General features: G+C 40.4%; 2 protein-coding genes across 2 annotated transcripts in view; both read left to right on the forward strand.

Moving 5' to 3' along the window:
- The window catches only part of sacm1la (SAC1 like phosphatidylinositide phosphatase a), a 91,064-nt gene extending 66,612 nt beyond the window's left edge, over positions 1 to 24,452 (forward strand). The window contains exons 14-20 of the mRNA XM_034161482.1: positions 5,422 to 5,560; positions 9,064 to 9,133; positions 9,262 to 9,334; positions 11,009 to 11,102; positions 14,858 to 14,950; positions 15,033 to 15,090; positions 24,035 to 24,452. Coding sequence (XP_034017373.1) covers positions 5,422 to 5,560; positions 9,064 to 9,133; positions 9,262 to 9,334; positions 11,009 to 11,102; positions 14,858 to 14,950; positions 15,033 to 15,090; positions 24,035 to 24,171 — 664 coding nt within the window. The 3' untranslated portion in view covers positions 24,172 to 24,452. The remainder of the gene's footprint in view (positions 1 to 5,421; positions 5,561 to 9,063; positions 9,134 to 9,261; positions 9,335 to 11,008; positions 11,103 to 14,857; positions 14,951 to 15,032; positions 15,091 to 24,034) is intronic.
- The window catches only part of LOC117502429 (tRNA selenocysteine 1-associated protein 1-like), a 75,931-nt gene continuing 65,439 nt past the window's right edge, over positions 15,722 to 26,213 (forward strand). The window contains exon 1 of the mRNA XM_034161485.1: positions 15,722 to 15,726. Within this exon, the coding sequence (XP_034017376.1) occupies positions 15,724 to 15,726 (3 nt within the window). The 5' untranslated portion in view covers positions 15,722 to 15,723. The remainder of the gene's footprint in view (positions 15,727 to 26,213) is intronic.

Consider the following 26,213-nt stretch of genomic DNA (forward strand, 5'->3'; position numbering starts at 1 on the left):
TTTCTTAGAAATGAAAGCGTTTCATTGTACCTTATGAAGATAAAGTGCAACAATCAATTAATAAAATCCAGTAATATAACAAGCACATTATTCTGATACTGGCCATTCTATATAATGATTACTGGTACAATCAATCAACTCAATCAACTTTTTTTTTTATATAGCGCTAAATCACAACAAACAGTTGCCCCAAGGCGCTCTATATTGTAAGGCAAGGCCATACAATAATTATGAAAAACCCCAACGGTCAAAACGACCCCCTATGAGCAAGCACTTGGCTACAGTGGGAAGGAAAAACTCCCTTTTAACAGGAAGAAACCTCCAGCAGAACCAGGCTCAGGGAGGGGCAGTCTTCTGCTGAGACTGGTTGGGGCTGAGGGAAAGAACCAGGAAAAAGACATGCTGTGGAGGTGGGCAGAGATCGATCACTAATGATTAAATGCAGAGTGATGCATACGGAGCAAAAAGAGAAAGAAACAGTGCATCATGGGAACCCCCCCACAGTCTACCGTCTAAGCAGCATAACGAAGGGATGGTCCAGGGTCACCTGATCCAGCCCTAACTATAAGCCTTAGCGAAAAGGAAAGTTTTAAGCCTAATCTTAAAAGTAGAGAGGGTATCTGTCTCCTGATCTGAATTGGGAGCTGGTTCCACAGGAGAGGAGCCTGAAAGCTGAAGGCTCTGCCTCCCATTCTACTCTTACAAACCCTAGGAACTACAAGTAAGCCTGCAGTCTGAGAGCGAAGCGCTCTAATGGGGTAATATGGTACTACGAGGTCCCTAAGATAAGATGGGACCTGATTATTCAAAACCTTATAAGTAAGAAGAAGAATTTTAAATTCTATTCTAGAATTAACAGGAAGCCAATGAAGAGAGGCCAACACGGGTGAGATATGCTCTCTCCTGCTAGTCCCCGTCAGTACTCTAGCTGCAGCATTCTGAACCCAACTGAAGGCTTTTTAGGGAACTTTTAGGACAACCTGATAATAATGAATTACAATAGTCCAGCCTAGAGGAAATAAATGCATGAATTAGTTTTTCAGCATCACTCTGAGACAAGACCTTTCTGATTTTAGAGATATTGCGTAATGCAAAAAGGCAGTCCTACATATTTGTTTAATATGCGCTTTGAATGTCATATCCTGATCAAAAATGACTCCAAGATTTCTCACAGTATTACTAGAGTTCAGGGAAATGCCATCCAGAGTAAAGATCTGGTTAGACACCATGCTTCTAAGATTTGTGGGGCCAAGTACAATAACTTCAGTTTTATCTGAGTTTAAAAGCAGGAAATTAGAGGTCATCCATGTCTTTATGTCTGTAAGACAATCCTGCAGTTTAGCTAATTGGTGTGTATCCTCTGGCTTCATGGATAGATAAAGCTGGGTATCATCTGCGTAACAATGAAAATTTAAGCAATACCGTCTAATATACTGCCTAAGGGAAGCATGTATAAGTGAATAAAATGGTCCTAGCACAGAACCTTGTGGAACTCCATAATTAACTTTAGTCTGTGAAGAAGATTCCCCATTTACATGAACAAACTGTAATCTATTAGACAAATATGATTCAAACCACCGCAGCGCAGTGCCTTTAATACCTATGACATGCTCTAATCTCTGTAATAAAATTTTATGGTCAACAGTATCAAAAGCAGCACTGAGGTCCAACAGAACAAGCACAGAGATAAGTCCACTGTCCGAAGCCATAAGAAGATCATTTGTAACCTTCACTAATGCTGTTTCGGTACTTTAGGTATATTTGGATTTGAATGCTTTTGTAGTTTTACTTAAGGAAAATTTTCAATGCAGGGCATACTTTTCTACTTTGTTGGTCTGCTGGTACCACTCCTGTCCATTTGGTGACTGCAGTGCAGCAACAGAATTTTCAGCTCCCACACAAGTTACAAGATGACTATGCTAATGTTACTAACTTTAAATGAATGTTCTTTATCATTGATAACTTCTATAGTCACCTTAAATGTCTGTTGACATACATTCAGTTCAAGTTTTGGAGCATGCGCTGGTGCCACACATTGCTGCACCTACAACACCACAAAACTGACTTGGGTCATGGATCACAACTACCATGGCAGATAACCAGCCATCCCCACCTGTCAAATGTGACATCTACCTTCCACAGACTGGTGAAATGTCAGTGTATCCTTGGCCTTCTTCAGCCACTAGGGTCCTCAACCTGTGTGACAGATCATGCACAGAGAAATGAACCTCAGGACCAAAATGTCAAAGCTGATGCTCTCTCACAATGCAAGTGATACCCCTATTCTGAGTCTCCCTGAGGCACCATTCATTTAACACAAAGTCATTCCAGTGGTAGCCAAGGATCTCCAAAGAGACCTGTTACCAAAGCCATCCACCCATTGCCATTGACAGAGTATTGCCTTTGGTCACTGGTAAGCATCCAACTCTCATAAACGTACAATTATATGGGCAGGAGCTGACTCTAAAGCCTTTCACCTTTGTCTTCTTGCAAAGGTATCCACACCACAAAATGGCTCTTTCCATGGAACTTATAATACATAAATTATTCCCAGGTGCCTCTTAATCTCTCTGGCCAAGAACCTAGTTACATGAATGTCACTGCTGGGATGTAAATGTCTTTAACAAGTTCAGCACTTTTACTGAATACAACTCTAGTGCTGATGGCTGAGTCCAGGAAGTCAGAAAGCTTGGATCTTAGTCTTGATCCAGGACTGTTGCAAACCCAGACACTCTAACACCTCAATCAACTTCATGAGGTCTGCATTGTATTGTGCACCCACCCTGTGGAACAGTCTTCCTGCGATCATGAGGCACTCGGAGTCTGTGGACATTTTTAAGTCAAGACTGAAAACCTATTTTTATTCTCTTTCTTATGAATAGTTTTTATTTTTATCTGGTTTATTCTTTTACTTCTGTTTTTATTTATGTATTTGAATTTTTTTAATTCATTTTTAATTATTTATTAAATTTATGTTGACTTGTTTTATGCAGTGTTGCCACAGTTACTTTGAAAAAGTAATCCAATTACTGATTACTGATTACTCCTTGAAAAAGTAACTTAGTTACTTTACTGATTACTCAATTGTAAAAGTAACTAAGTTAGATTACTAGTTACTTTTTTTAGTTACTTTTCCCAGCTGCCGACAACAACCCTCTGCCACCTCAACATGACAATGATACCTGTTTTGCCAAAACTTACTTTATAGTCACCCTTTCTTGACTTCAATGAAAATAAATACTTGTTTTATAAAAAGTAAAATAAAAACCTCTTTCTTGACCTCATATTTAACTGTTGACAGCACTGTAACAGTAAAACTTGCAATTTCGAACCTACATTGTTTATAAATGTAACTATTAAATTCATTCTAGCATTTTTCTAACATTTAAATTCTCTCTAAATATTTTACTTGTCGAAATTAATATTATTTTAAGTAGTATTAGTAGTTGTAGTAAAAAAAAGGCTTCAAAACTGGACCTTTAATCTAGGGGTGTTCTGAGGGGGGCACATCCCTCCCCCACGCCCCCATTCCATCTGGATTCGCCCCTGCTTTGGCGTTTGAGCACAAAGAATGGATAACATTTATTTATGCAGAAAACGTGACCACATTTACAGGTAAAGTTTTATTGTGTTTTCACATCATGTGGTCCTCAGAAAGAGAGTTTAGGTGCATTTGAGTGGAAAATAGTGTTAGTTGTTGACGCGTCGCGGAGGATCAGCTGTTTTAACGTGCAGATACAGAGCGGCTCAGCTCTAAATAAAGGAGGAAAAAAAGTATAAAAATGCCTTTGTAAAGCTCAGTGCAGGTGTGTTGTAAGAGGTGAGGACGAGTTGTAGCTGCTGCAGAAAAACGCGGATGAAAAGCTCACAGCTCGCTTAAAGTGGGCAGTTCAGTCGAACCCCGACCTCCTGCCCACAGACCAAGTTAATGCTGCTATCGACCCACAATGAAAAATAATAGTAACGCACAGTGACATGGAGAAGTAACTTTAATCTGATTACTGATTTGGAAAGATTAACGCGTTAGATTACTCGTTACAAAAAAAAGTGGTCAGATTAGAGTAACGCGTTACTTAGTAACGCGTTACTCTAACCGGCATCACTGGTTTTATGTAAGGCGCTTTGAGACGGCTTTTGCTGTGATTTGGGGCATTACAAGCTAATTAAATTAAATTCATTAAATTATATAAATGAAAATAAATTAATTAAATGTAATGCTGGACCGTTTTGGTTGATGAGCAATAAGTGGAACTGAATCCTGTTAAGAATAATCTGTACAAGCACTTTTCCCAGCACAGAGAGCAGTGTAGTACTCCTGTAGTTGATGCAACCCAGGTGATCACCCTTTGGGGGCGATAAAAGTCCTTACTTTGAGTCTGTATTCACTGGGGTGGCTTCAGCTGGGGTCTTGCATGGATCCTCCAGCCTATATTTTCCTTCATGCAAGGTGCTAGTTCATCATGTCCCCTGCATTGCTCTTCAGGTTATCTATATGTGTGCTCCTCTGATCTCTGCATGACTCATGACTGTGAGTTGCTCCCAATGAATGAGGCCACTGACAGCCACCTCTGGATGGTGGTAGCAGTGACCAGCCTGTTGCATCCTCCTGGATGCCACTTTGTCTCCAGGTTTGGGAAGATCTCCATGCAGCACAGTGTTAGGTATCCATTGCTTCTAGCTGATGTTAAGCACTGTCCTTAGCATTCTGGTATAACAACCGTTAAGTGATCTTTCTGAAGCTGGGGGTTTGTGTCCAAGCCTCGCACCCATTCAAGAGGATTGATTCCACAGTTGCTGTGAAGAAGCTCAACTTGGTTTCCTGAGACCTGCATGACTTCCAAGTCCTGTTCATCGTATTCAGGGTTCTTCAGGCAACTGCCTTCCTGATCTTCACTAAGGGCACTTGAAATTGTGCTCTGGGATGTTATGTGCCATTACATCAGTCTTCTTAGATTTGAGACTGAGCCCCACCTTTTTACATGACGTTTCTACCCACAGCTGTATTTGTTATGCGGGAAATTCCTGCGTCCACCCTGGGCAGAACCCACCTGACTGCGTTGATCTGGTCTGTTCAGGGACTAATGGAAAGCACACGGTTTTTTAGGTCTAGAGGACTAGGATGGGATGACCCGAATCTAGGTATCATTATTGGACTTATTGGACTTTTCTGGGTTCCTCACAACCCCATGTTCCCACACACCCACAACTAGCAATGCTGCTCAGGGTTATGAAGCCAGCAGCCACATCAACTTTTCTGCATTCCACTTTATGTGTGTCCTCACAAATACTGCTCTTATTCTTTTACAAGCAGGAAGATGCTGGCCACCAAATGTCTGAGAAACAAGGCCAGCCGCTTCCTAAAGCTACAACATACTTTTATGAGTTATTTGTAACTTCTCGTATGTGTGTATGTGTGTGTAGTTACTTCATGGTGAACGTGGACGGGAAGACCTTATCTCAGCAGAGAGGAGTCTTCCGCAGTAACTGTATGGACTGCCTGGATAGAACCAATGTTATCCAGAGCCTGTTGGCTCGCCGCTCCTTGCAGGCTCAGCTTCAGGTAAACATGCAGAATCTCAGCAATTTAATGTTTTTCACATACTCACTGCATTAAACGAAGTGGGAAATGTTGCTTCAATGTCATTGATCACTGAGTCACAATCCTCCCTACAGCATATATAGGTGCATCTCAGAAAATTATTTCAGAGTGAACATTTTACATGTTCTACTTTCAGTACTTAGAAACTCCAAAAAAATAAAAATGCAAAATATTAGAATATTTTGTTTCAAGTCATTGTTTTTCCAGTATGGATACTATTAATCTCTGAAATCTGTTTCAGTACAATCTGGTTCAGTACACACAACCATAATCATGTGGAAGACTGCTGAAGTGACAGTTGTCCAGAAGACACTGCTACCCTGCTGAAGGTCATTGCTAAAAGCTCTGTTTGTTCATCAAAAAATGTTCATGGAAAGTTGACTGGAGTGGAAAGTATGGTTAGAAAACATGCACAAGCAACAGGGACGACCGCAGCCGTAAGAAGATTATAAAGCAAAGCTGATTCAAGAACTCTAGGGGACTCTTAGGGGAGTTTCACAAGGAGTGGTCTGAGGCCGGAGTCGGTGCCTAGAATAGAATAGAGACTTTATTGTCATCTTACATACATACATACAATGACATTTGTCCTCTGCATTTAACCATCCTAATTACAGTTAGACACAATCCAACCACTAGGAGCAGTGGTCAGCCAGAGTTCGGCGCCCGGGGACCAACTCCAGATGTAGAGATGCTGCCTTGGTCAGGGGCAGAGAAAGGAGCAGACACTAATAAACATGTTTTGATTGTGGGAGGAAACCAGAGTGCCTGAAGGAAACCCACACAGGCACGGGGAGAACAGGCAAACTCCACACAGAAAGGGCAGGAAGCGATCCCATGACCTTCCTGTTGAGGCACTAGTGCTAATCACTAAGCTACCATACCATCAAGAGCCACCACACACAGACCTGTCCAGGAAATGGTCTACAAGTGTTTTATTCCTGGTGCCAAGCCACTCCAGAATCACAGGCTGTCAGAAGCACTGTACCTGGGCTAAGGAGGAAAACTACTGGACTGTGACTCAGTCATCCAAAGTCCTCCTTTTAGATAAAAGAAAATGTTACTTTTCATTTGGAGATCAAGGTAACAGAGTCTGGAGGAAGAGTCGGGGGGGACAGAAAAATCCAACTTGCTTGAAGTCCAGTGTGAGGTTTCCACGGTCTGTGATGGTTTGGGGTGCTGTGTCATCTGCTGTTGTTGGTCCACTGTGTTTTATCAAGTCTAAAGTCAACCCAGCCTTCTACCAGGGGATAGTAGAACACGTCATGCTTCCATTTGCTGACCAGCTTTATGTAGATGCTGATTTCCTCTTCCAACAGGACTTGGTATCAGCCCACAGTGTCAAATCTACTAGTACCTGTTTGCTACTCGTACCATAGTTGTACATGATTGATCCCACAGACAATCCCGCCATAGATCCTTTAGGGGTATTGTCAAAAAGAACAAAAGAGACACCAGAACCAACAATCCAGATGAGCTGAAGGCTGCTGTCAAAACAACCTGGACCTCCAGAACACCTCAGCAGTGCCACAGGCTGATCACCTCCACACCACACTGGACTCATACAGGAACTCCTTCAAAAGAGCCACAATCACATACTGAGTGCATAAATGGGAGAGGTGATGGTCTACTGGTTAAGCGCTGGGCTTCAGACCAGAGCATCCTCAGTTCAAAGCCCAACCAGACTGGAAAATCACTAAGGGCACTTGGGCAAAGTCCTTGATCCCCAAGTTGCTCCCACTGTGTAGTGAGCACCTTGCATGGCAGCACCCTGACATCGGTGTGTGTGTATGAATGTGAGGCATTACTGTAAAGAGTTTTGAGCTTCTGCTATAGATGGAAAAGCACTATATAAATACAGTCCATTTACCATTTAAATGTAAATGAACATAGTTTTCAGAAGTTAAACATTTGTGTATTAGAAATCCTTTTTTAAACTGAAATATTCTCATATTTTGTGATATGCATTTTCTAGTTCTTTTTTTGGAGCTGTAGGCTGTAGTTATCAAAATGAAAATAAAAATGACAAACATTTTAGTCTCTATGTACTGAAATTAAAATTTTCACTCTGAAATACCTGACAAAAAAATACTGAACTTTTCACGATATCCTAAATTTTGAGAAGCACCTGTAGTTTAAAGAGATTTACAGTCAGCCATTTTTTCCGGTTACACTATAACTGGCATAGCCAGGATTAAAAATACAAAATGTAAACCAAACTCAGCAAACTCGCTAACAAATAATAAAAAAAATACCCTGCAACACAACCACATCTCACTGATTTTACTTCACCCGAAGTGGCACGCAGGAATCAGATAATATCGTCACGTTTCTTCCTGCTTCACGAGGCTTCATAACCATACATATTTCAAAGTTCCACATGACTGTCATTAAATATCCAATTGCCATCGTCACCTTTGTCCCTTTTGATTCTTTATTTGTGCAAAAATAGTCAATAAGCCAGTAAATGCAGACATTGCTCATCACTGAGTGTCATTGACTTGACACTCAGTGACGAGAGCAGTCCTGATTCTTGTTCAACATGTCAGCCATCGATTGTATCCCACCTCTGTGGGTACTCGTTAAACACAAGCCTGAATATCTGCGTGATTCTCTGCATCCTGTGAACACACATAGATATAAGTATTTAGTCAACTACGTACATGGAAGAGTGCTCACCTGGCTTAAGTCTGACGTCCTGTTGGTGTATCCAGATATTGTAGTTGAAGGGGATCAGACTACATCAGGAGTTGGAGATGAATACACAGACTTGGGTTTGATTCCTGGTCACACTACCTGCCTGCGTCCTTAGACAAGACTCTTCTTCTGCATTGTCCCGTTCCATGATAGCTTGCTTCTGCAGCCATCGTTGGTATCCATTTACACTTAATTGGATTGGAATGATGTAGGTGATGTCGTTTCCAAGGACACAGATCGGAAGAATGACAAGGAATTGAATCAAGGAGTCTTGGTAGCTCAACTCAAATCCCACTGATCTACAGTGTCATGGCCTGGTGGTTCCACTGTGCTGTTCAGCAGCTCTCTACTGCATCCTTTATACTACAAATGATCAGTTGCATCCTCATTCAAGCTGGGTCTCTCCACTGCTCATGTTTACTTTAGTTTTCTGTGTTACATTAAATAAATGTTTAGTCGAATGCGCCACTTTGCTCTTGTTTATTTATGTGTCCAAGCTGGATGTGATGTTCCTGCTCTTGTGTGATGTCAGGCCTACAAAAAGCAGTTGAGGCATGTGATAGCACTAATTTTACTTGTAGCATCTGCTCTCAACAAAGTTCTAAAACTGACACAATAAGTGTGAAGGTGTCCTCAGTGGACCCAGACCCTGCTGTTCTATTCCCACTGTGAACACTGAGGTCTTAGTCCACTGTTTGACCCACTTTGTCTTCTTGTCCCATTGAAGTGCTTGAGTTTATTCGGTCTGTTTTCTCTTATTGTGCCCACAGAGGATGGGGATACTGAATTTAGGGCAGCGGATTGAAGAGCAGGCTGAATTTGAAAAGGTCTACAAGAATGGTAAAGGTTTCTGAGTGCTTGAACGTTGGCATGTCTTGTGTGATTTCTAGCTGTTGTAATGGAAATCGACTTTAACGTCTGGCTCTGCTGATTCTGCACTGTTTTCTGTGTGTGTGCTCTCTAACTAGCATGGGCTGACAATGCCAATGCATGTGCTATACAGTACGCAGGAACTGGGGCCTTGAAAACAGACTTCACGAGGTATAGTAGTCTGCAATACTCCACACACAAATAGCTTGACTAACATGTATGGTCACTTCCTTAGTATTTGGCAAAAATTACAGTTTTTGTTCTTTGATTTGTCACATTAGAGGTGGAAGCAAAACTGCAGACTTTCAGCTTTAGTCTTAAGTTAGGACTAAACTGGATGAGCAGTGGAATGCTGGATGTGCACTACACCGTCACATAGGCCTGCGCGGTTTAGGCAGTTTATCCAGTGCACTGTTTAATTTTGGCCAACGGTAGAGGTTTGGACTCCACCGACTAATCGTGATGACAGCCATGGAGTTTTTCCATCCAGGAAAACTCCTCTGTGAAGCGGCTGTGTGTGTGTGTGGACCAGTTTGCTGCGGTGGAGAGGGTTGTTCTGAGATGAGGTGACTCTCACACCTGTTCATGTAAGTTTGTGAGACGCCTGTTAAGTTGCTGAGATTTGCAAAGCCGTTGTTATTTATTTCAGCAGACGCACTGGGAGAAGGCAGGGGCTCTGTTGCGACCTGAATCAAACATATGAGAAAGCGCCACATTTAATAACGCAGTGATTTTTCTTTTACCGGAGCAGAAAGACAGAATCAGCCAGGTAACATCAATTTACCCAGACTGGCTTCAAATATGAGTAAATTAGGTATTTTTTTCTAAAATGTTTTGTGATTTCGTGCTGTTTTGTAAATGAGGAAGTGACTGTCCTGAAAGTGCTTCATGTATTCAGAGCGGTTGTGCCATCTAGTGTTTAAGAGATGAAACTTAAGCCACTGACCATAATTTTATTTAATTCTTTCACCAAAATATCAAATCTAGGCTTACATCTTAGATGTACCTTCCGGAAAATTGTACCAGTAGTTTTGAGCTCTGCACAATAAATGTATCTCTTTTTATTTATTTTTTTGTTCTCAATTTTATTTATTTTTGATCAATTTACCTTTGCTAATGGACCCATTGAGAAACACATTAGAATTTTTACACTAAGTTTTATATCGCGATATATACCGTTACCGTGAAGGGATTCAATTTATACCGCAATATGAATTTTAGGTCATATCGTGCAGCCCTATCATGACACGATGTAGCCCCTACTACCCAAAAAAATCACTTGTACATAACATGAAAATATGAGGACAATCCTTTTTGGCTTCTGCCGAAAAATCCTTTCATTGTTTCTTAGTGTTATTGAGAGTTTGTGTTCTGCTTGGAGTTGCTAGTTTATTGGTTTTACCTGGATCCAATTTGTTGTTTGTACAAACTTTGTTGGTGCCACTGTACAGGAAAATCCAATCAAGAGTGCATATGTGTTCAGCCTTCGTAATCACAAGTGGTCCTGCGACCTGGTGTCCATTTGCAGAAGATAATTGCAGGCTGCAGTATGAAGCCTTACCACTAGAGGTCTTCAAAACTCTTTCAGGCTCATTTAAAGCTGCACCGAGGTGCTACATCCTTTCCCATCCCATTTGTCCAGTCTGGCTGTTGATGCCCATAAACCCCAACTGAAACTCTGCATTGAAGGTCACATTTGTCATTTGCTTTCAGCTCTGTTATAACAGAAAGTAGATGCAACAATCTGTCAGTGTATCAGAAAATATGGAACTCACATCTGAAAATTCAACTTATTTATGAAAATTGCTGCTGATGTTGAGTGGATGTTAATTTCTTCATCACCAGGACAGGGAAGAGGACCTGGCGTGGGCTACTGATGGATGGCTGGAACTCTATGATCCGCTACTACAAAAATAACTTTTCTGATGGCTTCAGACAAGTAAGAATTTAAGAATGTTCTCATTAATAAGGCATTAGATGGCTTGAATAGTCACAGTAAAGAAGAACCCATTGCTGCTGTTTCTGAAATATTTGACTCAATTTGCCAAATGCATCTTGCAGTGTGGAAATGTTCTTAGAAAGTTGCTATCCTTTTATCTGGAATTTTCCTGAAATTTTGCATTTAATTCCAGACTAAATCGCTCATAACCTGTTACATCCACATAGCAAAACATGTTTGTAGGAAAACTAAAGGTATGTCTTTATTTATGATTGGACTCGGAGAGGTTATAAGCTTGGAGTTCGGAACTGTGCATCCGGACAAGTATTCACAACGCTGCACTTTTTCCACATTTTATGTTACAGCCTTATTCCAAAATGGAGTAAAATCATTTTTTTTCCTGAAACTGCTACACACAATACCCCATAATGACTATGTAAAAAAGTTTTGTTAAAATTTTTGCAAACTTATTAAAAATAAAATAAAAAAAGAAATCCCATGTACATCAGGATTCACAGCCTTTGCCATGAAGCTCAGAATTGAGCTCAGATGCATCCTGTTTCCACGAATCATCATCATGAGATGTTTCGACAGCGTAACCCTAATCCTGCTGCTGTGTTTATCAGTAGGCTCCCTTCCCCATGCCGGCACGTTAAGCATCCCCAGACCCTCTGTGTGCCAGGCTGTATTACAACAAAGTGAAAATTCAAGTGCAGTGAAAACAGTCAAATCACCCTACTGTAAGACACGATACCCATATGAAAGTCAATTCAATCAATCAATCAATTTTTTTCTTTTTATATAGCTCCAAATCACAACAAACAGTTGCCCCAAGGCGCTTTATATTGTAAGGCAAGGCCATACAATAATTATGTAAAACCCCAATGGTCAAAACGACCCCCTGTGAGCAAGCACTTGGCTACAGTGGGAAGGAAAATCTCCCTTTTAACAGGAAGAAACCTCCAGCAGAACCAGGCTCAGGGAGGGGCAGTCTTCTGCTGGGACTGGTTGGGGCTGAGGGAGAGAACCAGGAAAAAGACATGCTGTGGAGGGGAGCAAAGATCGATCACTAATGATTAAATGCAGAGTGGTGCATACAGAGCAAAAAGAGAAAGAAACAGTGCATCATGGGAACCCCCCAGCAGTCTAAGTCTATAGCAGCATAACTAAGGGATGGTTCAGGGTCACCTGATCCAGCCCTAACTATAAGCTTTAGCAAAAAGGAAAGTTTTAAGCCTAAGTCACAATAAATCAGTAGAATAAAGAATGTAGAATGCAATAGTGATCTTATTCCCTATTCTTCTATTCAATAATTATCCGTATATGGTGAAAATGGAAGTCATATTGAAGAATATGACTTGCCCTTCTGAAAATAGTATTGTGAAATATGAGTGATGTCATTATTCAGCCAAGTACAGTGAGACAATAAGTATTTGATCCCCTGTTGATTTTCTCACCTACAAAGAATGGAGAGGTCTGTAATTTTTATCATAGGTACACTTTAACCGAGACAGAATAAAAAAAATAAATAAATCAGAATTAAATAATGTATTAGCATTTTATTGCATGTAATAAGTATTTAATCACCTACCAGCAAAAAATTCTGGCTCTCTCCGACCTGTTAGTTTTTCTTTAAGAAGCCCTCTTATTCTGCACTCTTTACCTGTATTAATTGCACCTGTTTAAACTTTTTACCTCTATAAAAGACACCTGTCCATACAATCAATCACACTCCAATCTATCCACCATGGCCAAGAGCAAAGAGCTGTCTAAGGACACCAGGGAGTCTAGCAGTCTTGTATAAAGTACTTCAACGTGAGACTTGAGTGAAACTACAAGTATCTTACCAAAAAATTATTTAATTTTGGTTACAAAAAAAAATTGGTAAAAGCTGGTAAAAAAAAAAGTCTTCTTTAAAAATATTACTGGAGTAAAAGTCTTAAAGTATCTGACATTTACTGTACTTAAGTATCAGAAGTAAGTTTCTCATATAAAATGTACTTTAAGTAAAAGTATTGCCTAAAAGTCAAATCCAAAATGAGTGGAGAGTGAAACGGCAACACAAAAAGAAAGCCAGTGTGGTGTTTGGAGAAACCAGGAGGGGGCCTCAGCCCCTATAAAAGCCTGGATCCGCCTCTGGCGGGATGAGTGAGCAACAGGTGGCTGTATATAGCTGCAAATAAACTTGCCGTTCTTTTTCTGAAGACGCAGTCTTTTTCCTGGAAGACTCATACACATTGTTCTGTTAAACACAACAGCCAGGCTCTTGTGAAACAGAGCAGTCATTTATAGTTACACAGTTGTGCTAAATGTAAGGAAAAGTAAAAAAACAAAAAAAACAATGCAAGCATCACCACTACCAGCCACTGCAAACCAACCAAACATGGCGATCTTGAATCCAAAACGTGGTGCTGCTTTTACGCAGCGCTTCTCCCCTAAATTCTGATCGTGCGTTGGACTCTACCGGGAGCCGAGCCGTGTTTGTGTGCGCGCTTGGGGTCCAGATGGTTTTCACCCTCCACAGTCTTCCTCGGCGGGGGTGCAGATTCAACCTGTCATCTTCTATATTTTTTTGTCTTTTACACTTGTTCTATGTCAAACATGGCACTTGATGCTGCAGGGGTGGAAGGTGCTGCACTCCAGCTGTAGAGGACCGTATCTCTTCATGGTGTACAGCTGCTCTCTGGCTTACAATCACCTCTGCAAACAGACATTGCTCAATCAAATTTCTTCTACTTTTAATTATAGTAACAAGTAACGAATATGTTTAAGAGAAATGTATTGAAGTAAAAGTATACATTTTATTGAGGAAATGTAGTGGAGTAAAAGTGAAAGTCGCCAGAAATGTAAATAATGAAGTAAATTTCAGATACATCAAAATTCTACTTGAGTACTTTGTAACGTAACAAAGTATTTCTACTTCATTACATTACAACACTGGTCAACAGAAACATCAGTTCTTCATGGGGCTAATAATTTTGTCCCTGGTAGTTTTTGTGAAATAATTTTGTTTCTGTGTGCAAAGTAAAATAATGCCAGTATCCAAAATGAAAAAGGGAGGGATTCCCAAGGGATCAATAAAGTTCTATCTAATGTAATCTATCTAATCTAAATTCTTTGCTGTTAAGATGGACTTTGCACATTATGCTCCCCTTTAACTGTTGTAGCTTTGTAACAGTTGGATTGACCTAAGCAGTGGCCCTCTGTGTCTAGTCTGCTTGAGGTTTCTTCATCAAAAAGCGCCAGAGGGAGATTGTCACCTGTGTGCCTGCTCACGGAAGCACCTTGAAGCAGCGTTGTTGTGATTTGGCACCATATTAACACAATGAATTGAATTGTTAAAAAAGCACATGGGAAAATTTGTAAGAAAATGTTAGATTTCGCCAGTGGGCTAATAATTTTGTCCTCTTCTGCTATTTCTTCATAATTTTTGTCATGCTTGGACTTAGAAATGCGTGGAGCTTGACAGAGCACGCGAGCAGTGTGAGTTAGCAGAGACTCTTTGCTTTGAACAGGCTCTTGTTTTTCCTCTAACACTGATTTCATTGACTTCTGCTTTGAGATTTACACAGTTATTGCTGTAAAAATTGTTCACTGTGACAATGAATCTGTACTTCACACCCTTATGTAAACTTTGCAATTAATCCGTGGGTCATATGAGTGCCAGACTGAGTGTGCGCGCGTGTCTGCCTGCGTGTGTGCGTGCAAGATATAGATCCTTCACCAGTTTGTGTCTTTGAATTGTACGGTTTTAGGATTCTATTGACCTGTTTCTGGGAAACTTTGCTGTGGATGAGTCAGAAGGACCCTCACCTCTTCACATACAGAAGGACTGGAAATTTCTCACGGTCAGTTATCAGTATTTTTTTTCCTCTTATCAGCAGTTATTTTGATGGCTAACATAATCATGTGACTCATGTTCTTCTACAGCTGCCCATAATCATGCTGGTGGCATTTTCTATGTGCATTGTGTGTCTCCTTATGGCGGGTAAGTTTTTCCATCTAAATAATTTTATTAATTTAAAATCATCAGACAGGACAAGCAGCCTATAAATGAACTTCACCACATTTCAGATTAGATGGGGGGGCAGGTTGCCAAAATTTTTTTTTACTTTGGAGCAAACTGGGACAATAATGGTGCCAAATCCCCTCACCAGTGTCTGTTCAATAATTCCAAATGATTCTTCATTTAAAAGGTGTTTGCATGTGCAGCAAATGCACAGAACCACAAATGTCCACAATTGCAGTCACATTTTTAATGGCCTCTTTGGGGCAGTTAGTTATGCCAGTAAAGGAAAATGACTTCATAGTGGAGTACAGTAAAACTCGGATATAATGGATTCAGGTGGACCAGCAAATTTTGTCCATTATAACCGAAATCCGTTATAATGTATGTAACGGGTTAGTTACAGTCAGTCAGGAGGCACCGAACATCTACGGGGAATTGGCAGTGGTGGACACAGTTCAGCTAATGCGATAGATAATTACCAAAGCTAAGGTTTTTGCTATCGGATTAGCTTTTCAGATAAGTTTTAAAACCATCATCGGACCAATTATCTTCTGATAAATTTAGTTCAGATAACTTTCAGTTCAATAACATTTTCTTTGCTGGTAAAGTTTAATGGTCAAAAACGTTTGTAAACCCTAAAATCAAACATTTTAGTCCGTTTGTTGTGTGTTTGTAGCCACTGAGCAGACTGTCTGCCTGTCGCTTGCTGATTGATGTCATCATTAAGCGCAAAACATGAGTGGCCGGTCGACGCAGGGAGCATTGTGAGTAGTGTAGTTCAGGTTCACTTTGGACGTTACAGTGACTCATCCACTCGACACAAAAACAAAACAGACTAATTTTAACATTATTTTATTTTATTTCTTTGTGGCTGTAATTTAAAAGCCAAGACTCTGTAGGGGAGAGGAGCTCTCACGGTGCCGCTGTGTGTACAGAGGGACTTTTCTTCACGTTTAGACACTGTTTTAGATTTTAAAAAAGGACACTTTATGTGGATTATTTATTCAGGTGAATCCCACTGAAACTAACAGGTAAGAATTTATATTTACTATGTGTATTTTACTCTGCCAGTCAATGCATTAATGGATGTATTTCTGCTGTTTAAGCCGCAGGGTTCAAAGCATGTGAAAAAGCAGCAGCTTTTAGCTCGTAAATGACGGTATCTAATACCGAGACAAACTGTGACTTCTAATACTGTGTTTTACTGCTTTTGAAAGATGATGACAGTGTTTAGGGTTTTTTTTTTTTTAATTCATTTTTCATGCGTTGCTTGTGATCCTTGAATTTACCCAGCAGCCCCTGCGGCGCTTAAAGTGAAACTGGTTTATCAGATGCCGACAGTGTAATCTGATGTGGCCACGTCCAAATTAATACAAATAGTTATCGGTTAGCTGTAATAAAGATAAATGTTTTAGCAGTTTATCGGTTTATTGTCATAAAAAATAACTTTTTAGTTATCTTTTATGCTTTATAGCTTTGATTAATGGTTATCGAAGCTAACTTTTTGGTTAGCTGTGCCCACCACTGGGAATTGGGACCTGCCTCATTTAATGACTGGGTCAAAAATTCCTCTGAAAGAAATAAATGCCTGCTTTAAATAAGCGGCGGACATTATGTGCATTAAAAAGATCACATTTAGTCGAGTCATTCTTCTTTCAAGTACGCTGTGCACGGAGTGGTACTGATTTATGCTTCTGCAGCATTGTAACTCCGCGCCATGCAATGACATCGACGTGCGTGACAGTTTTAAAGTTCTTGGTCACGTCTTTATGCAGTTATTCTGGATTGTTTTTTTATTATTATTTTTTTATCTGGATTTTCTGGAGAATATTTCCCTCAACGACCTCTTCTTTCTGCAACCTCCAAATCAAAGGTAAGGTGTACAGTTTCCTCCATGAATTGCTGGTGTAATCAGCTGTGCACTGCAAAAACTTTAAAAATGTTACAGGACAGAAAGGAGTGAAAACGTAAAAGTGATCACAGCTTTTTGTGGTGTCCGATGTAGCAGGTGCACAGACTGTGAGTCCCGTCGGTTTGGGGAAAAAAAAATCAGCGAGTGTCGTACTGAACAGTGCTGTGGACAGGACCTTTTATTCGATGTGAGCAAAAATCCAGTGTATACGATGTTTGTTACATAGAAAACCATGCAAAAGCATTAGATCTCTACTATCTCTCTACTCTAGATCTGTCCTAGATCTGCAAACTATCCCTTTTTAAAATGCTATTAACTCAACCAATAATTTAACCATTTTTTTTAACCAAAATTGGAGCAACTTTAAGTTTTGACCCCTGTACAAACTGAAACTGACCTTTGTCACCATTTTTGCTGTTTTTACCTCATAATTCCAGAATATTCAATCATAACTATACCTTTTTGGAATTGTTATGATTACACAAATAATGTGGTATAGTTTTCAACATGATTGGAGCATTTTAAAATTTTGACCCCTGTGTAATTCTTTATTGACCCTTGTAGCTCATTACAGGTCAGCTCCAGGATGGCTCCATATCTATTCAATTCAATTCAGTTTTATTTATATAGCGCCAAATCACAACAAACAGTTGCCCCAAGGCGCTTTATATTGTAAGGCAAGGCCATACAATAATTACGGAAAAACCCCAAAGGTCAAAACGACCCCCTGTGAGCAAGCACTTGGCTACAGTGGGAAGGAAAAACTCCCTTTTAACAGGAAGAAACCTCCAGCAGAACCAGGCTCAGGGAGGGGCAGTCTTCTGCTGGGACTGGTTGGGGCTGAGGGAGAGAACCAGGAAAAAGACATGCTGTGGAGGGGAGCAGAGATCAATCACTAATGATTAAATGCAGAGTGGTGCATACAGAGCAAAAAGAGAAAGAAACACTCAGTGCATTATGGGAACCCCCCAGCAGTCTACGTCTATAGCAGCATAACTAAGGGATGGTTCAGGGTCACCTGATCCAGCCCTAACTATAAGCTTTAGCAAAAAGGAAAGTTTTAAGCCTAATCTTAAAAGTAGAGAGGGTGTCTGTCTCCCTGATCCGAATTGGGAGCTGGTTCCACAGGAGAGGAGCCTGAAAGCTGAAGGCTCTGCCTCCCATTCTACTCTTACAAACCCTAGGAACTACAAGTAAGCCTGCAGTCTGAGAGCGAAGCGCTCTATTGGGGTGATATGGTACTATGAGGTCCCTAAGATAAGAAGGGACCTGATTATTCAAAACCTTATAAGTAAGAAGAAGAATTTTAAATTCTATTCTAGAATTAACAGGAAGCCAATGAAGAGAGGCCAATATGGGTGAGATATGCTCTCTCCTTCTAGTCCCCGTCAGTACTCTAGCTGCAGCATTTTGAATTAACTGAAGGCTTTTCAGGGAGCTTTTAGGACAACCTGATAATAATGAATTACAATAGTCCAGCCTAGAGGAAATAAATGCATGAATTAGTTTTTCAGCATCACTCTGAGACAAGACCTTTCTAATTTTAGAGATATTGCGTAAATGCAAAAAAGCAGTCTTACATATTTGTTTAATATGTGCTTTGAATGACATATCCTGATCAAAAATGACTCCAAGATTTCTCACAGTATTACTAGAATTACTAGAGGTCAGGGTAATGCCATCCAGAGTACGGATCTGGTTAGACACCATGTTTCTAAGATTTGTGGGGCCAAGTACAATAACTTCAGTTTTATCTGAGTTTAAAAGCAGGAAATTAGAGGTCATCCATGTCCTTATGTCTGTAAGACAATCCTGCAGTTTAGCTAATTGGTGTGTGTCCTCTGGCTTCATGGATAGATAAAGCTGGGTATCATCTGCGTAACAATGAAAATTTAAGCAATGCCGTCTAATAATACTGCCTAAGGGAAGCGTGTATAAAGTGAATAAAATTGGTCCTAGCACAGAACCTTGTGGAACTCCATAATTAACCTTAGTCTGTGAAGAAGATTCCCCATTTACATGAACAAATTGTAATCTATTAGATAAATATGATTCAAACCACCGCAGCGCAGTGCCTTTAATACCTATGGCATGCTCTAATGTCTGTAATAAAATTTTATGGTCAGCAGTATCAAAAGCAGCACTGAGGTCTAACAGAACAAGCACAGAGATGAGTCCACTGTCTGAGGAGAAGATCATTTGTAACCTTCACTAATGCTGTTTCTGTACTATGATGAATTCTAAAACCTGACTGAAACTCTTCAAATAGACCATTCCTCTGCAGATGATCAGTTAGCTGTTTTACAACTACCCTTTCAAGAATTTTTGAGAGAAAAGGAAGGTTGGAGATTGGCCTATAATTAGCTAAGATAGCTGGGTCAAGTGATGGCTTTTTAAGTAATGGTTTAATTACTGCCACCTTAAAAGCCTGTGGTACATAGCCAACTAATAAAGATAGATTGATCATATTTAAGATCGAAGCATTCAATAATGGTAGGGCTTCCTTGAGCAGCCTGGTAGGAATGGGTCCAATAGACATGTTGATGGTTTGGATGAAGTAACTAATGAAAATAACTCAGACAGAACAATCTGAGAGAAAGAGTCTAACCAAATACCGGCATCACTGAAAGCAGCCAAAGATAACGATACGTCTTTGGGATGGTTATGAGTAATTTTTTCTCTAATAGTTAAAATTTTTATTAGCAAAGAAAGTCATTACTAGCTAAAGTTAAAGGAATACTCGGCTCAATAGAGCTCTGACTCTTTGTCAGCCTGGCTACAGTGCTGAAAAGAAACCTGGGGTTGTTCCTATTTTCTTCAATTAGTGATGAGTAGTAAGATGTCCTAGCTTTACGGAGGGCTTTTTTTATAGAGCAACAGACTCTTTTTCCAGGCTAAATGAAGATCTTCTAAATTAGTGAGACGCCATTTCCTCTCCAACGTACGGGTTATCTGCTTTAAGCTGCGAGTTTGTGAGTTATACCACGGAATCAGGCACTTCTGATTTAAAGCTCTCTTTTTCAGAGGAGCTACAGCATCCAAAGTTGTCTTCAATGAGGATGTAAAACTATTGACGAGATACTCTATCTCACTTACAGAGTTTAGGTAGCTACTCTGCACTGTGTTGGTATATGGCATTAGGGAACATAAAGGAGGAAACATATCCTTAAACCTAGTTACATTGCTTTCTGAAAGACTTCTAGTGTAATGAAACGTATTCCCCACTGCTGGGTAGTCTATCAGAGTAAATGTAAATGTTATTTAGGTAGTGCCTTTAATACATAGGTATTAAAGGCACTGCGCTGCGGTGGTTTGAATCATATTTGTCTAATAGATTACAATTTGTTCATGTAAATGGGGAATCTTCTTCACAGACTAAAGTTAATTATGGAGTTCCACAAGGTTCTGTGCTAGGACCAATTTTATTCACTTTATACATGCTTCCCTTAGGCAGTATTATTAGACGGTATTGCTTAAATTTTCATTGTTACGCAGATGATACCCAGCTTTATCTATCCATGAAGCCAGAGGACACACACCAATTAGCTAAACTGCAGGATTGTCTTACAGACATAAAGACATGGATGACCTCTAATTTCCTGCTTTTAAACTCAGATAAAACTGAAGTTATTGTACTTGGCCCCACAAATCTTAGAAACATGGTGTCTAACCAGATCCTTACTCTGGATGGCATTACCCTGACCTCTAGTAATACTGTGAGAAATCTTGGAGTCATTTTTGATCAGGATATGTCATTCAAAGCGCATATTAAACAAATATGTAGGACTGCTTTTTTGCATTTACGCAATATCTCTAAAATCAGAAAGGTCTTGTCTCAGAGTGATGCTGAAAAACTAATTCATGCATTTATTTCCTCTAGGCTGGACTATTGTAATTCATTATTATCAGGTTGTCCTAAAAGGTCCCTAAAAAGCCTTCAGTTAATTCAAAATGCTGCAGCTAGAGTACTGACGGGGACTAGAAGGAGAGAGCATATCTCACCCATATTGGCCTCTCTTCATTGGCTTCCTGTTAATTCTAGAATAGAATTTAAAATTCTTCTTCTTACTTATAAGGTTTTGAATAATCAGGTCCCATCTTATCTTAGGGATCTCGTAGTACCATATCACCCCAATAGAGCGCTTCGCTCTCAGACTGCAGGCTTACTTGTAGTTCCTAGGGTTTGTAAGAGTAGAATGGGAGGCAGAGCCTTCAGCTTTCAGGCTCCTCTCCTGTGGAACCAGCTCCCAATTCAGATCAGGGAGACAGACACCCTCTCTACTTTTAAGATTAGGCTTAAAACTTTCCTTTTTGCTAAAGCTTATAGTTAGGGCTGGATCAGGTGACCCTGAACCATCCCTTAGTTATGCTGCTATAGACGTAGACTGCTGGGGGGTTCCCATGATGCACTGTTTCTTTCTCTTTTTGCTCTGTATGCACCACTCTGCATTTAATCATTAGTGATTGATCTCTGCTCCCCTCCACAGCATGTCTTTTTCCTGGTTCTCTCCCTCAGCCCCAACCAGTCCCAGCAGAAGACTGCCCCTCCCTGAGCCTGGTTCTGCTGGAGGTTTCTTCCTGTTAAAAGGGAGTTTTTCCTTCCCACTGTAGCCAAGTGCTTACTCACAGGGGGTCGTTTTGACCGTTGGGGTTTTACATAATTATTGTATGGCCTTGCCTTACAATATAAAGCGCCTTGGGGCAACTGTTTGTTGTGATTTGGCGCTATATAAAAAAATTGATTGATTGATTGATTAAGAAATGATCAGACAGAAGGGAGTTTTCAGGGAATACTGTTAAGTCTTCAATTTCCATACCATAAGTCAGAACAAGATCTAAGATATGATTAAAGTGGTGGGTGGACTCATTTACATTTTGAGCAAAGCCAATTGAGTCTAATAATAGATTAAATGCAGTGTTGAGGCTGTCATTCTCAGCATCTGTGTGGATGTTAAAATCGCCCACTATAATTATCTTATCTGAGCTAAGCACTAAGTCAGACAAAAGTTCTGAAAATTCACAGAGAAACTCACAGTAACGACCAGGAGGACGATAGATAACAACAAATAAAACTGGTTTTTGGGACTTCCAATTTGGATGGACAAGACTAAGAGTCAAGCTTTCAAATGAATTAAAGCTCTGTCTGGGTTTTTGATTAATTAATAAGCTGGAATGGAAGATTGCTGCTAATCCTCCGCCTCGGCCCGTGCTACGAGCGTTCTGGCAGTTAGTGTGACTCGGGGGTGTTGACTCATTTAAACTAACATATTCATCCTGCTGTAACCAGGTTTCTGTAAGGCAGAATAAATCAATATGTTGATCAATTATTATATCATTTACTAACACGGACTTAGAAGAGAGAGACCTCATGTTTAATAGACCACATTTAACTGTTTTAGTCTGTGGTGCAGTTGAAGGTGCTATATTATTTTTTCTTTTTGAATTTTTATGCTTGAATAGATTTTTGCTGGTTATTGGTGGTCTGGGAGCAGGCACCGTCTCTACGGGGATGGGGTAATGAGGGGATGGCAGGGGGAAAGAAGCTGCAGAGAGGTGTGTAAGACTACAACTCTGCTTCCTGGTCCCAACCCTGGATAGTCACGGTTTGGAGGATTTAAGAAAATTGGCCGGATTTCTAGAAATGAGAGCTGCTCCATCCAAAGTGGGATGGATGCCGTCTCTCCTAACAAGACCAGGTTTTCCCCAGAAGCTTTGCTATTATCTATGAAGCCCACCTCATTTTTTGGACACCACTCAGACAGCCAGCAATTCAAGGAGAACATGCGGCTAAACATGTCACTCCCGGTCCGATTGGGGAGGGGCCCAGAGAAAACTACAGAGTCCGACATTGTTTTTGCAAAGTTACACACCGATTCAATGTTAATTTTAGTGACCTCCGATTGGCGTAACCGGGTGTCATTGCTGCCGACGTGAATTACAATCTTACCAAATTTACGCTTAGCCTTAGCCAGCAGTTTCAAATTTCCTTCAATGTCGCCTGCTCTGGCCCCCGGAAGACAATTGACTATGGTTGCTGGTGTCGCTAACTTCACATTTCTCAAAACAGAGTCGCCAATAACCAGAGTTTGTTCCTCGGCGGGTGTGTCGCCGAGTGGGGCAAAACGGTTAGAAATGTGAACGGGTTGGCGGTGTACACGGGACTTCTGTTTAGAACTACGCTTCCTCCTCACAGTCACCAAGTCGGCCTGCTTTCCCGGCTGCTCGGGATCTGCCAGAGGGAAACTAATGGCGGCTAAGCTACCTTGGTCCGCACTGACTACAGGGGCCTGGCTAGCTGTAGAGTTTTCCACGGTGCGGAGCCGAGTCTCCAATTCGCCCAGCCTGGCCTCCAAAGCTACGAATAAGCTACACTTATTACAAGTACCGTTACTGCTAAAGGAGGCCGAGGAATAACTAAACATTTCACACCCAGAGCAGAAAAGTGCGGGAGAGACAGGAGAAGCCGCCATGCTAAACCGGCTAAGAGCTAGTAGCTGCGCTAAGCTAGCGGATTCCTAAAAACACGCAAAGTGAATAACGTGTAAATAATTTAGAGGTGATTCAGCAGAGGGAGTGCTTTAGTTAAGGCACGTGAAGATAACACTGTGAAACAAATCGTTATCTAGGTAACTAGATCAATCTAACTGCGCAGATTAAACAGCTAACAGATACAACAAAACACCGCTGTGCTCCGGAACAGGAAGTGATACAATACCGCAGTGAGAGCCAACCACCAGCAGGAGGTTTATCAATTCAGGACTTTCTGAAAATAAGCATTAGTTAATTTAGAATATGTGTGCCAAATGTAATGCTTTTATCCAAGAATGCACAATTCTCTTGCTATGTTGCCCCACTATTGTGTGAAATGTAGCACATTTGGAAAGCTTGAAGAAAAACAAACTGTTTTTGAGTAAACGGTGTGGTCCTGTTGGATCTCTGCCTGTGTTTGATTTGTTGTGCTCCATAAATGTTTCATGTATGAAGTGCGTTGAAATGTTTGTCTTGTTACAGGTGAGACCTGGACAGAGACGTTAGCGTACGTGATGTTCTGGGGCGCAGCGAGCGTCATCACAACTGCTATAATCATGTACAATGGCCAAGACTTTGTGGACGCCCCCAAACTGGTTCATAAAGAGAAGCTGGACTGAATGTGGTGTTAGTGAGGAGCAGCCCATCAGCTTCCTTACGTGTCCCAGGCCAGACTGTCTCATCAAAAACGGCTTTGGTTTCTTCAGTCTGACATATTATCCTCCAGATCTGTCCACACGTCTGATGATGTTATTATGTTGGTGGCGGCACTTTAAAGTCCTTTCATTCTTCATCAGTTTTCAACAAAATGTCTCTTCCACATTGTTACACTACTATGACCTTTTTAAATACAGTTACACTCTAAGATTTTAAATCTGAATAAATGTTAAGTGGAGCAGTTTTCTACTGTGCTGGTATGTTTAAGTTTATGCAATTTCATCCATCCCAAAGATGCTGTTTAGTGATGGAACCTAATGGTCTTACTCGCGCATAAACAGCTGTTTACATTATGTATGTCTGCAGTTATTAGGGGTGTCACGGTACACAGAAGTCACAGTCCAGGTCACACCTTGGTTTAGACATCATGGGTCGGTAAAAGTTTGGTTTTTGAAAATTCTTCACATCTTTATGCAGTATCTTTAATCTGTGAGCAGCAGAGCACTGTCATCAGCCACTTTAGCACCGTGAGACAAAGTGTAAATGTCAAGTTTTTTCATGAAATATTTATGAATTGGGTTACTTATCTTGTCATTCACGTTGGATGAATTTACTGTGCAGCACACTAAGTGATTTGTTTTTATGTCGCACAACGTGTTGAGCCAGACCGCCTTCAATACCTTGTCCGTTTTAAGTTTTTTATTTTTGCGGAAATGACAATAGCTCATAAAACCTCACTCTGTGCAGATTTGAAATCATTGTACACGTTATTCAGCGACCATTTCAATGATACATTAATTCATATAAAACATCAACTTTTGTCATATATTTTTGTAAACTTGAGTGATCAAACTGACCTCATACAGGGACAGTGATTCAACGCAAATGCTGCTTGGTAAGCTTTCACTGATCGGCTCATATTTTGAAGAAAAAGGTAGATTAACCTATTACATTTATGGGTGATTCTTAGACTACGGGCACTTATGTCCTTTGATCATATTGTATGAAAAACAGAAAAAAAGGGGAACTTTCACACTTTTATAGTTATCTTTACAATGAAAGTGTGTTAAGAAATTTGTTCTAGTAGTCTATGATGACTTTTTCACCTTTTTTCAGCATCATTATATGCAAATATTGCCGTTTTGTGCTTGTCCCACACCCAGACTTTTGATCTTCAATGATAAAAATGAATGGTAAAGAAATGTTTTTTCTAATGTTTTAAAATATCTCTGAATAAAATATCAGTAAAATAATCAAAACATAATTGGGGTATTCAATGTCATACAACTGTTGTGATTTTTTAAAACAAAATGTAGTTGTCCTACACTGTTGCCGTAATTTCCACCACAACACTGTAATGTCCCTTTAAACAGTTTGTATGAAAGATTGGGTAGTTCCTATGGAGATAAACTGACATCAGAGCACATGTATATACCGCCAAATCACAACAAACAGTTGCCCCAAGGCGCTTTATATTGTAAGGCAATGGTGTGGTGGAAATTACATTTACAAGGCCAATAGTGCCCGTAGTTAAAGAATCACCCATATGCTTCCAAGGTTTCTGGGTGGAATAATGCAGTCGCTTGCTTCAGCTGACTGGTTCGCTGTTCCCTCTGTTTAACTCGGATGCAGAGATCAGGCTGAGGGGGCTGGCCCCACCTTCCTGCACTGAGTTGGCTGGCCACGTCTCCTGCACAGAGCACGAGGCTAGACTGCACCGACACAGTCAATCACTGAAATGTCGGTGACTTATGGAAACAAATAAGCATGCGTCTATAATCGTACTGTGCAGAGTCGTACCGTGTATTCTGCGTACCCTCGTGTGTACCGTACGGTTCAATACAAATACATGTGACACTCTCAACAGTTAGGAAATTCTGAATGTAACGAGCCTTATGTACCTAATATTCAGTGTTTAATCTGTAAATGAGACGAGTGATCAGTTTATTTTGTGTGTACACTTATAAATGTACTGAAATTCAGTTTGAATAATGGTTTTGTGACT

The sequence above is a fragment of the Thalassophryne amazonica genome, chromosome 20, assembly GCF_902500255.1.
Source record: "Thalassophryne amazonica chromosome 20, fThaAma1.1, whole genome shotgun sequence".
Classification (NCBI taxonomy): domain Eukaryota; kingdom Metazoa; phylum Chordata; class Actinopteri; order Batrachoidiformes; family Batrachoididae; genus Thalassophryne; species Thalassophryne amazonica.